This window comes from Rhinolophus ferrumequinum, chromosome 27 (assembly GCF_004115265.2).
Source record: "Rhinolophus ferrumequinum isolate MPI-CBG mRhiFer1 chromosome 27, mRhiFer1_v1.p, whole genome shotgun sequence".
Taxonomy (NCBI): Eukaryota; Metazoa; Chordata; class Mammalia; order Chiroptera; family Rhinolophidae; genus Rhinolophus; species Rhinolophus ferrumequinum.
The window spans coordinates 14,768,830-14,784,076 of NC_046310.1; the positions used below are offsets into that span (position 1 = coordinate 14,768,830).

The window sequence follows — 15,247 nt, forward strand, 5'->3', positions numbered from 1 at the left end:
GTGTTAATTATTCTTTGTATGCTGGAAATATTTCAACATTAAAACTTAAAATAGTAAAACAATGAAAACCGAAAAAAGCAGAGGTTCTCATTAACCAGTCTGAGGTAGTCTACCACAGGGTTGGAAAAAACCAAGTCAGAATCTGAGTACAACTCACACTTCAGAGAGCTTTCTAAACAGAACTACCTGCTTCTACTGGGATGCTAGACACAACTCTGGAGATAAAATGGGAAGCAAAGGAGCTCAGTCAGAACCGTAATGCTGAGTGAAGGACCAGAACTGCATCTTGAGGCAGGATGGTGTTGACCAAGGTATAACATATCCTTCGGACTTGTTGAAAAAAAATGATCTCTGTTGAGAAAATCGGCCAATTGGCTGTTTAAAACCATTGACTGACATGAGGTACAAATACAACACTGTTTTTGCACTATTAAAAGGCATGATTTAGTTGAATGCCTATTACTGATTTAGCAGTTAGAATAAACTGTTCAGTTGCCAGCACTGGCAATTTTAATTTTAAGCTCTACTTATGAAGTAACAGTCATGTCATGTCTTGTTAGATTTATTAGAAGAATGAAATATGAGAATGGAACTCTGACACTGCCAAGTGGCGACAGTGTATCTGATAATTCCAAAATTTACGTAACTCTGTCCTCTGTTCTACATTGCTCTTTACTTAAAATAAAGACTACCTTCATGATTCAATAAATTTTCTGTATATTTCAGGTTGAATTCTGGGGGACAATTTTCTACTTTAGTTTTAAACTCCTAGCTACATTATCAGTCAAATGTAATGATCTCCAATATACTGTGACTTAATACACAATATATTTGATTGAAAGAAGAGAATCAGATTTCACTTGTTTTTACAACTCCCTTTTTCCTGACACAAGTGAAAAGTTGGGGAGCAACACTGCTCCAATGAGGCACCTTAACTGGCTCAGCTTCACTAGATGTGGAAGGAGATGTGGACCGTGACTGGATGTAAAACTTGACGTTCGGATTCCGTACATATGTGTTCTCAACGGGATCGGTCTAGGAAAATAAGTCAGGAAAAACAAAAACCCAAGAAATCACTTTTAAACAACGAGCAGCTCTTAACAAATTTCTGTAAGGCATGATCATGATAACATTTCTTGAGAAAGGAGGATAACAAATTTAGTTTGAATATTCACGTTAGGGATGTGTCATACAAAGGCATAACCACTAGCTTTAATGCAAACAAAGGTTAAGAAAATACTTAACGAAATGCTCCAATTTTCACTGTTGATCTCTTACTTTGAGCACTGATCTCTACTATATGTTCTTCGCTTGTATTCCACATGCAACTTTTCACAAAATAAATCATACATGAGAAATAAATACAGAATATTTACTAGAGATATGTACTACAGCTTAGAGATAATTTTGTCCTTGAAAGTAAAAGAATCTGACTAACCTATTAGCTTTGTGCTTGTCACTAAAGTAAATCCCCTTTTTTATTTTGCAGCAGAAATATCAGCACTCATATTCAGCTGCACCCTTTTAACCAAGTATTTTTAGAAACTGAAAATGCTTTGGGTTAAAACTTACCCTAAAAGATCTTATGGAGCACACTGATGATATATTTAGTTTGGTGATTTTCCAAATTACTAAGATTGGGTTTTTAAAATGAAAGGAAATGAAGGTAATTTGTAGAGGAGGTTAGGGAATACGTTTCAAATATGCTGTACAGCAGGAACAATGTACTTCTAACTTCTCTAAGATTAGAAGTTACAATCAATAACAAGAGCATCGGCTCAAGGATTTTAAACATGTACTTAAAATTTTTTTCTTTTTCTTTCTTATTATTATGGTTACTATTATACTGACTGCTAGTGGGCTGGCAAACACTGTAGTAGCTCTCTGCTGGTGCCCACCTGTGGCCTCCAGGGCAGGCACGCTGGTGGGGCTGATAACATGGCCACCAACAGGCTGTAAGCCTGCAGTTACTGGAGTCAGGAAAAGTGCAGAGAAGGGTCTCAGTGAGGGCATTTGGGGACCAGGAGCAGCAGCTATTTACCAACAGCTAGGAAATATTCCGATATTTTAAAAACTGGAACGACTGAACTGAAGCATAGCAGCTGTATGTCATGATGTTCTATGTGTGCGATGTGGCTAATTTCATAAAACCAGCATCCCTTATGAAGTAGGACAGTCAGGCCTGAACCCCATCTCTTGACTCCAAATGCAGTATTCTTTTTATTATACCACAGGCAACTCCATAGTAGAGGTACTCAAAGAAATTTAGTGACTATGGAGGCCGAATTATCTCCTTTCCTGACGAACTCTGACCAGGGATAAATAAAAGAAAGAAGAAAATGGGACTCAAGACAAATTTACCCAGTTTACAATTTTACTTAGGGACAGCCATGGAAAAGGTAATCAGTTTAAATTATTAATCTTTGATCTTGATTTGGGAATAGGGCAGAAATGTCTTTTACTCTCTAAAAAAAATCTTCTAGTTTCATCCAATTATATAAATTGCAAGCTGAATAAGTGTCCACAGGGAAGGGGGTTCAATTAAAATGGAATTGATAAGCAAAGTAGCATTGATATATTTTATACTAATAAGAGCTGAAAACTGACTTAGCTGTCTCATAAAGTTTTAAAGAAGCATGCAAGTTTGGGACTTGTTATATGTAAAAAACTGGGTCATCTTAAGAAAATTTAAGTTTCTGACCTACCACACAAAAGCCTTTATCCCACAGCTTGAATGAAAGACATGAAATCAGACATTCCTAGGCGGAGAACAACGCTGTGAAGAGGGCTGAATAGCTAAATAGAGGGGCTTTTACCTCTGGATCCAATTACTTTTAAAAACTTCAAAAATGAGAAAGACAAGAACTTGCTGTTTCCAAAAGTCCTGGCAGAAATTTTAAAGTAGGTCTGCTCTTTGAGCCACGTGAACATGCTGACAGAAGGTCAGCATACTGTTTTATATACATTCTTGTACAAAATTAGAATACACTGCCTTACGACATTTTGTCACTATGCTCTAATGGGAGGTTTACATCACGAACATCATCAAACCAAAAATCAAACCCGTGCCCTTGTCCCAGAGTTGGTTGTTAAAACCAGCATGTTTCATGGCCCTATGAAAATGTGACATTATGACAGTGCGAAATTGGGCGAAGGGAAAAATGCACTATCACAGTTTAATTTGCGATTACATGAATTAGTGAGTCTTAAAGAACTCTTGAAGCTTTTAACACATATCTCGTGGCCCTTCTGAAGAAATATTGTCATTTATGAAAACTGTTTCCTCCTAGTAAGTTTTTAACTCATCAATAAAAAAAAAAACAACAAAAAGGAGAATAGATTTTTAAATGATTTTCCTAGCTAAATTAAAAACTGGTTATTCAGAAGTGGAAAACATTTAAATTTAAAAAATAACCCAATACCAACTATAATAAAATAGAATAACGAAAATTACCATATTAGCTTTTTGGAGCTGTATGCTCTTAAACTAACAATAAATCCCAGAGATTAAACAAAATCAAGTTAGTTTTTGTAAATAAAAAAATTTTTAATAAGCAAAAATACTGGAATAATATTTTGAGATGGCATTAACTCAACATACTAAAAAGTTGAACTATGCGATTTACAATGATACTCTGATTAAAAAAAAATAATAATATATAAGTGAAGTTTAAAAATTACCACTTTAGTTTCCAAAAGCATGTTTCTTATAAAGACAAAGTTTGGTAAAGATGAATAAACTGATGGCAAAAATGTTTTGAATATCAAACTTTAAATTTCCAGGTCTTTTAAAAGACTCTAACAACTAATCAGATTAATAGATTTTAGTATTTCATTTCCTTTCTGGATTACTATCAATGTAAATAATATCTCAAAAGAGGATTAACAGTAGAATGATAAAAATACAATACCACTTACATATTTTCTTTATCAAAATGTTAAGTATCACCAAAAGGACTGTGGTTTTCAAGATGTTATTAACTTTATAATTAAATATTTACCAGTGCATTTCTAATTAATGGCTTATTAAATCCACTAAAAAGCAATTAATTTTACTAAATTTTCATAATACTCAATGACCATATAGTAGGATTTACAGATAACCTAAAGTTAATTTAAATAATTAAACTGCAATGATTCAGATATAACATGGCAGCAAGGGAACTATTAATAGCATATTAGTTATTTTTACCTTCAAAAGAAAAATAATCAATATATTTAAACCACAGAAGTTAAAAAATTGTTATAAAATATTAATGTAAACAAATTAATGTTAAGTACTAAATGTAAGCAATGACTTACTTAAATAATGCAGGAAAAGCTAATAAATATGATATAATCAATAGCAGAGATATCTTAATTCAATAATTGGGTTTATAATTACAGAAAGAATGATAAAAATTGGATAATACTAAAAAACAATAAACAGTTAACATTAGACAGTATATTTAGATATTATCCACAGATCTTGGAAACAAACCTTAACAGTATAAGCAATTCACTCAATATTTCTAACCTGTAATCTACTGAAAAAATAATTAATTCTTTTTTCTAATTAAACATACTTTAAAGAGTTATTCTGATAAACAGGCATTGGAAACATCTACTATACATCAGTGTCATTTTTATTTGTTGCTCTACTGTTTGGAACAAAAAGCAGAAAAACTGAGTATCTGCAATAATGTCCACAATGCAAAATTCTGTCATGCAAAAAGTCCATAATGTTTCCTGAATCCATTAGGATTTCCCTAATGAATACTCCACAAAATGTATTTTTAGAGTAGTACAGTAAAATACAAAAGTTTTTTTCTCCCTGGATCAGATGTAATTTTTAGATTACCTATAAGCAATAATTCCTCAAATTATTCAGTTCTTCTTCTAAATAATAAAAACTACTAAAACTACTCATATTGAATATGACTCATATTGAACATGATTGAATGGGCCTTTTTTTTACTACAAAAATTATTACAGATTTGAACAAATACAAGTAGCAAAACATTCTATTAAGAAACCTGGTTTTAAAGTAAAAGATACCATATGGATTTGATATAGATTAAAAATAGCATAAAGCTAACATGTTTTGTATTGATAATTATAAAACTCTAAGTTAACAGCAAAAAATTCAACTTTTATCAATTTTTCTTTATTCTTTAGCTAGAAATATTTTGGAAACAAAGTAGTAACTAATCTAATTTTTTGTATTCAGAAACACTTTAAAACCTCAAATTTTTAGTTATATAATTAATTCTGTTAATTGAGCTTATGATAAAAAACAGTATTATAGAAATACTGTACCATTTGGACAATTTAAATATAATATTTTAACATTCTAAAACAAATCATAAATTCCTGAAGGTTATGACTAGTAAGTGTAATCTCCCTAGTTACAAATATTGTAACTTATTTCTCTTTATGAAAACTTTTCAAGTTATTTTCAATATATTGATTTGAATATCTACTCTGGAGAATTTCAAATGTAAGAAAACATAAAGTTAAGCCACATGTTGGCTATTTATAATCTCTGCTCCAAGTTCTGAAGGAATCATCTAAAATGAAACACTCAGTGTTTCTCAGTATTAATGAAAAATATGGACCTTTCCATAACCATTTGTATTCAGACAATAATATTTATAACAAATCTTTCTTATACTATGCTTAATTAAATAACATCACTTATACAGAAAGCAAGTATTCAGACTGTAAATGAGGCTTTCTAGCACATTGGAAACAAAAATACAGTAATTATATAGTAATACCTCATATTTGTCACTTTAATAATTTTAAATTTATAAAAGTATTATGTATTTGCTTGTTTAAAAACATGATATATACAAAAGATTGTATACTACTATTAGATTCGAGGCCTCTGTTACGAATGGTAACTACACATATGGGTCCTGCGGTACGTAACACACTCATGTTCCAGGGACTACTGAGGTTCCTCACTATTCTACTGAGATGTTTCTATGTAACTTGAATAACTGGTAATTCTTCAATCATCGTCCTCACAGACATTACCACTTTTCAGTGGCTGACTTTTCATCTGTCACTTACTTAACCAAGCAAAAACTGAAGGAACCCCGGAAAGCAAATGACCATGCCTATCACATCTGCATTAAAAAAAATCATAGGCATTAGTCAGTGGGTTCTGGTTAAGTGCGGTTTATTCACATCCTACGGAATAAAGATATAGACTAAAGAACAGAGACTTCATAACAGCTTTTTCCCCTCAAAATGTTTTCCTTACTTCAAGATTCACAGAAATGTTCTAGGTGGCCAAGGCCCCTAGACATTAGCAAGGCAATAAATAACCTGTAATAAATTTTACCAGAAAAACAAAACCTCTCTGAATTATAACCTTATTCAAAAACAGTTAAAAGTTTAGTCAATTCACAGGCTGATGATTTGAACCTAATACAACTGGGCACACAACATTTTGATCTTCCCTTCCCAAGGTTATACGATATAATTAACATGTACTCAGATTAATTTGATAACCTGAAACACCCAATGGTTTTAACTCTCTACAAATGTCAAAATAATCAAGAAATCAGTTGAACCAGCACTCTGTTCATAAACTTAATTAATGAGGTATCAGTTGAACTGGTATCAGATGTTGAGAAGCAGTATCTGAACTGCTTCATTATTAACCAGTAGTTTGAAAAGATGTGCTATATGAGGGCTAATCACATTTATCTTACAATCAACTCTCCATCACACCAGAAACATAAGAGGAAAGAAGCAGTGGGCCACTCTACTTTCCATGCCCTCTATAAGTCAGAGAATTCCCTGATCTAGAACTTTCCAAGTCCAAGGATTCTGGATTTAAGGTGTTGATCAACACCAATGATCAGGAAGCTGACAGGTGAAAGTTAAAAACGTGTATCTATCACAGACTTTCCTTTTTAATGTTGCTATTTTACATGGTATATGAAAATCAGAGCCAATAATGTCAGCTGACCCACTGCTTCTCAACTGAAGAATCTGTGTATATTGGTATTGGGGTGGAGGCTGGTTTAGAAAAATGTGAGACCTTTCCACAAATAGGTTCGCCACTCTGGGCATATCAGAATCTTGCAGAACAGAGGTAGCAGCTGGCCTGTTTCAGATTGAGAAACACTGAACTAGACTTAGCATAACAGATAAAGAATGTTACAAATATTTTTAAACTCTTGGATATATCTTAGAATATAAATGATGTATTATTAACATTATTGCTCCAAATCTATAAATCTAAGAATTTAGGGATATTCCTTTGAACTACATTTAAAAAAATGTATTAAAGATTTCTCCAGGGCTGATTTACATAAAATTATAGTCAATAAGATCTATAACATGTCCCAAATCACTCTTTGAAATTTGCATAATATGAATTATCAAGTTTTCTTTCTATATAATGAAAATCTCTAAGAAATCTCTACATAGTTGCTGATATTAGATTCTTAATTATAAACTCATTTACTTTGTGTGGGATCAATTTAGAAAACATATTTTAGGATCACTTATTTCCCCAATCAAAGTAAAAAAGACACCTTATCATTTTAGTCGTTTGACTACAGAAATTTATATGAACATTCCTGAAGCTCTGCGGCCAAAGTCAAAAGAAAAGAAAATACAGAAAAGCAGGTAGCGACAGCAGGAGCAGCAGCACAAAGCATGCAATAAATGGAACAATATAGCACACAAACATTAGCATGTTCTGCAACCACAGGCCACAAGGATAAGAGAGAGGGTAGAGGGCTTAGGATGGGGACACAAAGTGCAACAGTCTCTTACACGTCTGCCTTTGCTAGCTGGAGTACAGGATGGAGAGCGCTTCAACAAAGAAAGGAGAATACTACACGTTACAAGTATTTACACACGTGACTCTCAATGACTACTACCGTATTAACAAAGTATATAAACATACATATAAAGACACATTTTCTTGATACGTTGAAAGGACATGTATTTTCAGGATAAACTGGAGGATAGGACAGTAAAGAAGTAGTTGTTCAGACTAGGTCTAAGAATGATATTACGTTTTCATTGGACCTTGTACAGTGACTCACGGCATAACGCTGCATCAATTGATGGACAATTTCTTGAAAGGCTGGCAGTAGCAACTTGAAATGTCAGAACAAAAAGGATCTAAATAATTCTGATTTAGTGCTGGTAAGCATTTAATAAAATACTTAATTAACTAGTTTTGCTTCAGACATTTAGCTAACAAATTCTTACTCTTTTCAAGCATGATTCTTTTAAAATGATAAGAGCTAAATTAGGCCTTCAGAATTATTGATAATGGATTAAAGCAAAAACAGTGACTTCAACAATATTGTCCATCTTGACTAGATATTAGGCTTAGACAAAAGAGGGACTTTCACCATTCTGGCATTAAAGAATTAAGTAATTAGGAAAAAGTAACAATAAGTAGGTAATAATTATATCAAAACATTTTTCAAGTTTTTGAAATTCTGTGATGCTCAAGCAGTAGAGTTCCCAAATATGAACCATATCTACCCAGGCAATTTCCTATACTTACTTCAACCTAATATTTATTGGGTTTACAATATGTCAGGTACTTAAAAAGATAAAGTAGGCATGGCAGGTAACAGACGGGTGGGGAAGACATCAAGCAATCCACAATGTAATAAATGCTGTAACATAAATATGTACAAAGTTTGTGACAAAGTTTGTGTGGGAACCTGGAGGAGGGACGTGCAAGATTTTTAGGGGGACCGAGAGGAGGAAATCAATAAACTAAGTTGACAGGAATCATGGAAGGTTTCAGAGAAAACTTCAAGGATAAGAAATATCATGCAAGATTATCAGTTTTATTTGTACAGTAACTGGCAGGTTGGTAAACAGGAACTGTTATTTCTTGCTATAGGAAACTGGACTGAAAGGTGATTTGAACACTGTCCCAAAGAGTTAACAGCAAACCAGGATTAGAAGGTCTGCAGGTTTCTAAACAAGTTTTTGTTTCTTAGTCCAGTCAGACTTCCATTATGTTGGAGGTCCAAGTCTTAAATTTAAACCTGGTTATATTCCATCAGTTACTAATAGGAAGTACCTGTCTTATCCTCCCCACCCCCAACCAAACATAAAACAACTCAAGCCCCAAACCTTTCTCTAGCTAACATTTAATCTCTCCCCTCTTCCTTAATAATGACAATAGCTAATGTTTATCATGTGTATAATATACATAGGCACTTCTCAAAATACTTTACATATAGGAACTCTTAATTCTCACAGAAACCCTTAAGGAAGGTAATATGATACTTATTTTAAAGATGAAGAAAACAGATTAACTTGCCACAGGTCACAAAACTGGTAAGTGCGTGGAGCTAGGATTCAAATTTTCTTAGTCAGACTTCTCAAAAAAAGGTATACAATCAGGGTCTGTACTTCTAGCCTCTCAATTCACTTCTCAATACAATGTGGCTTCTGCTTTGATCGCTAATAATAAAATAAGCATTTTGGGGTCAGTTCTATGTCTGATTTGTCTTAGTATCTACCATTGCGCAGATCGTAGTATTAAACATGTAAAAAGTGCTAAAATGTTTAACATAGAAACATCTTTCACTTTTTATCTACTACTAGGTCAGAGTCTGGAATGCGCTAAAACCATGAAGAAGCACGAATAGCTTAAAGTAAATATATTACTGTGATACTAAAGATAAGTCAAAATGTCTCTCAAAATTATCTTTGCAGTTGAAGGACAACACATTTTCCAAGCTGGCGCTGTACAAAACTAGTAATGATGCTAAGTCACTAGAGTATTAATGTTCTTCCCGGAGTGTCTACCTACAAATCTGACAACTATTTTTATGTTTTCAAAAGAAAAGGGCAAATTATACTTATTTACTGATAGTATAATTAGAGGAAAACTCTCTCTCTTTCTCTCTCTCTCTCTCTTTCAAATACACCCACACACACCATGGTTTTCTACAAATACCGAAACTAGTCTCAAAGCAAACACTGGAAACTAGTATGTTTTCTTAATATGCAATTAGATACCATTTAAAAATATTTCTTTTATATTTAGGTCTATAAATTGCCACCAGAACTTTAAGGCCAATTATGGAAGTAAGCACACAAGCAGAAACCAAAAGAGGTAATTTATCTTATGGACACATCATTTGGCTAACTGATTTTAAGTTTCAGTTAATGGATTCTAGAGGTCTTATTTAATAAAATACTGAAGAGGTGAATGACTATGTAGTCATGGTTCTTTCCCTCTAGATTGCCTACATACATTACAATGCATGATATATTAATACAAAATATATAATACAATAATATGCTATATAACATATTTCTAAATTACGGAAGGATTGCATATGACAATATTCTGAAATGTGAGAGTTTAAAGGTTGTGCTTAATTAATATTTGGATGAAAGCTTTAAAAAATAAGAATTGAAGGAAGAAAATTTTAGGAGTGCCGTAATTTCTCAGGAGGATCTAGGCTAGTTTTGCTCATAGGATTAAAAAATCTTTACAACACGTTTTAAATTCCTCTCTTCCATTGATTCTCACATATGATCAACTTTCCTCAAATACAGTTAAAACTAAGCTGCTAAGCCTCAGACTTCTGTGACTTAACATAGAATATGAAAGAAGCTAAGGGAGAGAACAATGTTAAAATCAAGAGATGAATGAAGGAATCTAGAAACCAAGACTGAAATTAAATATTCTGGAACACCTTAGTAAGATTTTATATGAGGCCAAAACCAAGAGTAAAACTCAACTTGACATTACTCTCAGCCCACCTGCTTCTCTTAATATGTCAGAATACAAGAAAACAGGATTAGGAGGGCCGGACAGTTGGACTACAGGTACCACCTCTGCTCCTGTATGTCCGACCTTTACATTCTGGAGCTTTAATTCCTTAATTTACTCTTTCCTCAGTATACTAGAGTAAGACAACCTCCAAAAAACAACTTGCTACATTCTCATTTGCCAGGTAAATAGGCAATTTCCATTTTTGTGAACTTGAGCTAAATGAACAGAGTGTAGAATTGTAATAAAACTGAAAACTTACCTGGCATATATTTACTATATGACAATATGTTTATCAAATATAAAGAGCAAGTAGTTCATTTATATGACCATAATTAGTATTACCATTAATACAGTCAAGCCAAGCATTTGGGGGGTTCATTTGAAAAGAAAATGAACTGAACGAAATAGGAAATTCCTGTAAGCATGGTCTGATGACCCCTGAAACTGTTACCATTGGGATGAAGAGAACCGATGGGGAAAACCCAGGTTGCTGAGCTCTATTTGTCCCTCACTCGGCTTGTTACCTGGAGGATGAGGCCTAATGTGAAGTAATCATTGGCAGTCCAGGACTGGGCATATAGGGTTGAGAGAAAAGATGAAGGTAGAAGAGGGAAACATTTCCACAGCAGAAGGGATCCTGGTGTCTGTCCTACTGCTGTCTTAATACCTCACGTGTGAATACTACCTTACCCATGAGACCACTTATCAAAGTGGTCCTAGTTTCTTTTAAAATTAACTCAAACTCCTTTCTATCTGCCCTAAAGAACATCATATATAACCCCTTTATCACTACTTCCCTAATACCCAAAAGACAGAATCCTAAAAAGTCACTCTTACTAATGGGAGAGTATTGTGATAAATAATGGTTAAAACCACTGGATAAAATATTTTCTAAGGTTCTTTTTTCTTTCAAAAATCTATGATTCTACGTATAGAAAAGCCCAAATGCCTATATCCCCGAGTTACAGAAGCAGAGTGTGGAGGATGTATTCTGCTTTGCCTGAATCAGAGGGAAGGATGGGACAGGTGTTACGCATACTCTTCTGTCAAGGCCATTCTTACACACAGAGTTGTCTAAATAGTGTTAACTTAAAAGAAAAGCGTCTTGCTCCAGATGTCTTCTCATATTGCCCAAAATCCTAGCAGCCACTTGAATTCTGAATTAACAGGCAAAACACAGTGAGGAAAAATTAGACTTGGGAGTGTGGTTATGTGTACTGCTTTAGGTAGTGGAATAGACTTGTGTGGGAGGGTTAAGGGGAAAAGTAGAGATGATTTTGGAGAAGGCAGGGCACTGGTGCTAAAGTTCTAAAGAATCAGAGGGTACTACGAGGGCACTAGGTTACTGGGGGCAGATGAAGAAGGTCAATGATGTGAGGACGCCAAAGAAAACTTGATTTCTGCAATTTTCCTTAATACTAGCCTTATTCCCTCCTACACCTACAAGTTGTAGCTTCAATTAAAATTTTAGATCTTCAACATAACTTTTTTTACTTTTCTATAGCAGTGAGACAGAAAACAAAAAAGAATGATCAGAGGATGTGTTCTATGTGAAGAGTTAAGTATTCTGTGTTAAGATGTGTGCTAGTTAAGAGTCTACTCACCACAGAGGGCAGTCACATATTATAAACATCATGCACAATGACCTAACTAGTTTTGGCACAAAGAACAATCAAGATTTATTCCTTAAAAATTCAAACGCCTAAGAGAAAGGAAGCTACAGAACTTGAATGTTATACTAAATATCTTGGATGCTAAGCCAAGCATGCCAAAGACTGAATATCATTATTTAAAACATCATTCTACTATGGGTTTGAGGATGAACTGGATGATAATTCTGGAAAGGGTGAACATTAAACATAAACTATAAAGAGAAGAGGTTTATGCCATAAAACATGAAGAAAGAACACAAAATATTTTTTATAACGCGAGTTTACAGCTGGCTGGTCTTTACTCTGACAGGTAAAAACCACTTTCCAATGGTAATGTGATTTGACAATTCTGGAGGAAGTTATAGCGATTAGTATTGGTGTTGAGGAAGGCTGAGTGATAAAGAGAGAAGAAAACCCTGAAGTGAAATGGAATTGGTGGACAAGGAAGGAGGCTAAAGAGAATATAGGAAGGGAGGGGAAGTGGCCTACTAATAGTAAGAAAATAATAACCAGTGTTACTGAGAGCATTACATACATAGGTTGTTTTTTTTTTAAATTCTCAAATAACCATGTGAAATTAGAACTACTGTTATCCCTGTTTGTCCAATGAGCAAAGTGGCATATAGAAAGGTTAGATAACTTGCTCCCAATCATACACCTGGAAAGCAGCAGAGGTAGAATTTAAGTCAACGTAAGGGCTTAACCAATAAATTGGGAGAAGAGACCTTAGGAAGCAAATGAGGGGAAGAACCATGAATCATAAAGATTCAGCAGCCTTTGTGAACTCAACTCCTTTTTATCTTATAGTAGTTCCTTTGTACTGCTTTAAAATTTAGTTGTATGTTTGAATTGAGTTAATGCTGAAGAACAGTATGTGAAAGGTAAGAAAGGGTATTCCTGGAGGAAAAGTGAAAGCAGGAGCAGTCACTACAGCTGGGAGGGGACCGGAGCAGGAGCAGGGCCACGATGGGGGCCCGCTGAGGTGTGAGTTCCTGCAGTCTCTTCTGCTGGGAAGAGATAACCTATGTGCCAAAATACACACTACTCCTATGTTTCACTTTCAAAGATTTTGGGGAGAAAAGGGGATGCAGAGAAGACTTTGTTAGAAACAAAACTGAAAATGGTTTTCCAGTGGAAAGAACAATTAAAATAATTTATTCAAACTTCCCATTCTTTTTAAGGTGAATGATATCTGTATGGAAATATCATGTTGAGTATTTTCATATAGTAAAATATACAGCAGATTAGAACATGAAATGCTATTGCACATCAAGAGAGTTCTCTTTTTATTACACTATAGAATTACCTAGAATAATTATTTGTCTCAAGAATAATAAAATAGTTTCCATATAGAATGGAAGGTTGCATACTTCAGTGTAAGTATTTCAAAGATATCAAAAGTCACTTTAAAAATAATTTTTAAAAATCTAGATCAAGAGTTTTCCTTTAGTGGAAAATTATGCTAAATTCTCTTCTGAATATAATAATTATATTTAACAAAATGCAAAAAAAAAAACATTTAAAGAATTTCCCCTGGTTTAAAAAACAGTTCTATGTACAATATTTGCATTTAAACTAATTTTATTTCCCAATTTTTGGAATGACTAAGTGTTTAACATGACAATAAAATGCTTTATGACAGGGATTATTGTCCCATTTAATGTAGAATAGAGAGAATGCATGTGGCAGATATTTCTGTAAAAAGAATGAATGATATACATTAGGAACTTTTAAATTACTAAGTGTATAGAATTCAGGAGAGAAAATGATAATGTAGTCAATTTATAGTGCATATAGTGCATATGTGAACTAAAATCACTTTCCACACTAAAAGAAAAATTCTGTCAGCATTAAAAAATCATTTGTATTCAATTACTGTGTTATGATAAAATCTACTGGAAGATTTAATAAATAAAACTTGTCACTTTTTCTGATTATACCTCCAGAGATTTACTTTTAAGTAACAGAGAAATTAAATAGTAAAGTGCTGTAAAGAAATGGGGAATGTGAAATAGATATCACCATGAAAAACAAAAATGAGCAATTATATCTATATCTATGTGTATATATATATATATATATATACATATATATATATACACATACAGTATATCTATATAGTGACAATAATCAAATAAGCATTACAGTTTTCAGAATTGTTGCACAGAATAGAAATATAGAACTTCTCTGATGGCCAAAGAATTTTACAAAGTACATTTTTACTTTATTATGTTTAATAATGATAAACTCTTCATTACACTCAAGGTAAGAAAGAAATTATGGCTCACAAATAAATTATCAAATGTGATGCTTCTAAAACTGACTGCGATAGACAAATTCTTCATATCAATTCACTGATCTCTTTTACTGAAGGATGCATTGGTTTGAAAATCAAAGACTTACGTCATCCAAAAAATCAATCAGTGAAGATGAGGAAGAAGAAAAGGAATCCTATTTAACGAATACAGCAATAAAAAAATAGAAAATATGGATGAAGCAATTTAATCAGAACAAATAATAAATTAAAAATTTTGTAAAAACAATTGAAAGGCAAAATGACATTAATTCAAATAAATAAATGAAAAAAGTAGTCACGGCATTGTTTTGCAAGAAACTTAGAAATTCATTAATTAGTATTTAAAGAGTGAGTCTTTTTCCCTTTCCCTAAGTAATGAAATATAGTTCACATACTATGCCCAAAATGTAATAAAATGAAATCTCAAGACAAATCATCAATAATCAAATTTAATGTAAGCATTTTAGACAGTAACAACTAAATGGAAGACACAGAATCTCTGCCTCTAATTGTTCCCAATGTAAGCTC

The 15,247-nt window shown here is 33.2% G+C and overlaps 1 protein-coding gene across 12 annotated transcripts in view; it reads right to left on the minus strand.

Moving 5' to 3' along the window:
* CDC42BPA (CDC42 binding protein kinase alpha) overlaps positions 1-15,247 on the minus strand; it is a 197,866-nt gene that overhangs the window by 37,248 nt on the left and 145,371 nt on the right. For 2 of the 12 annotated variants that reach the window (XM_033099453.1, XM_033099445.1), the window contains 3 exons: positions 14,827-14,874; positions 7,780-7,818; positions 931-1,035 (listed from right to left, as the gene is read on the minus strand). The exons of 2 other annotated variants lie outside the window; for them this stretch is intronic. In XM_033099453.1, the coding sequence (XP_032955344.1) occupies positions 931-1,035; positions 7,780-7,818; positions 14,827-14,874 (192 nt within the window). The remainder of the gene's footprint in view (positions 1-930; positions 1,036-7,779; positions 7,819-14,826; positions 14,875-15,247) is intronic. 8 more of the 12 variants (XM_033099456.1, XM_033099448.1, XM_033099450.1 and 5 more) reach the window with 7 other exon arrangements.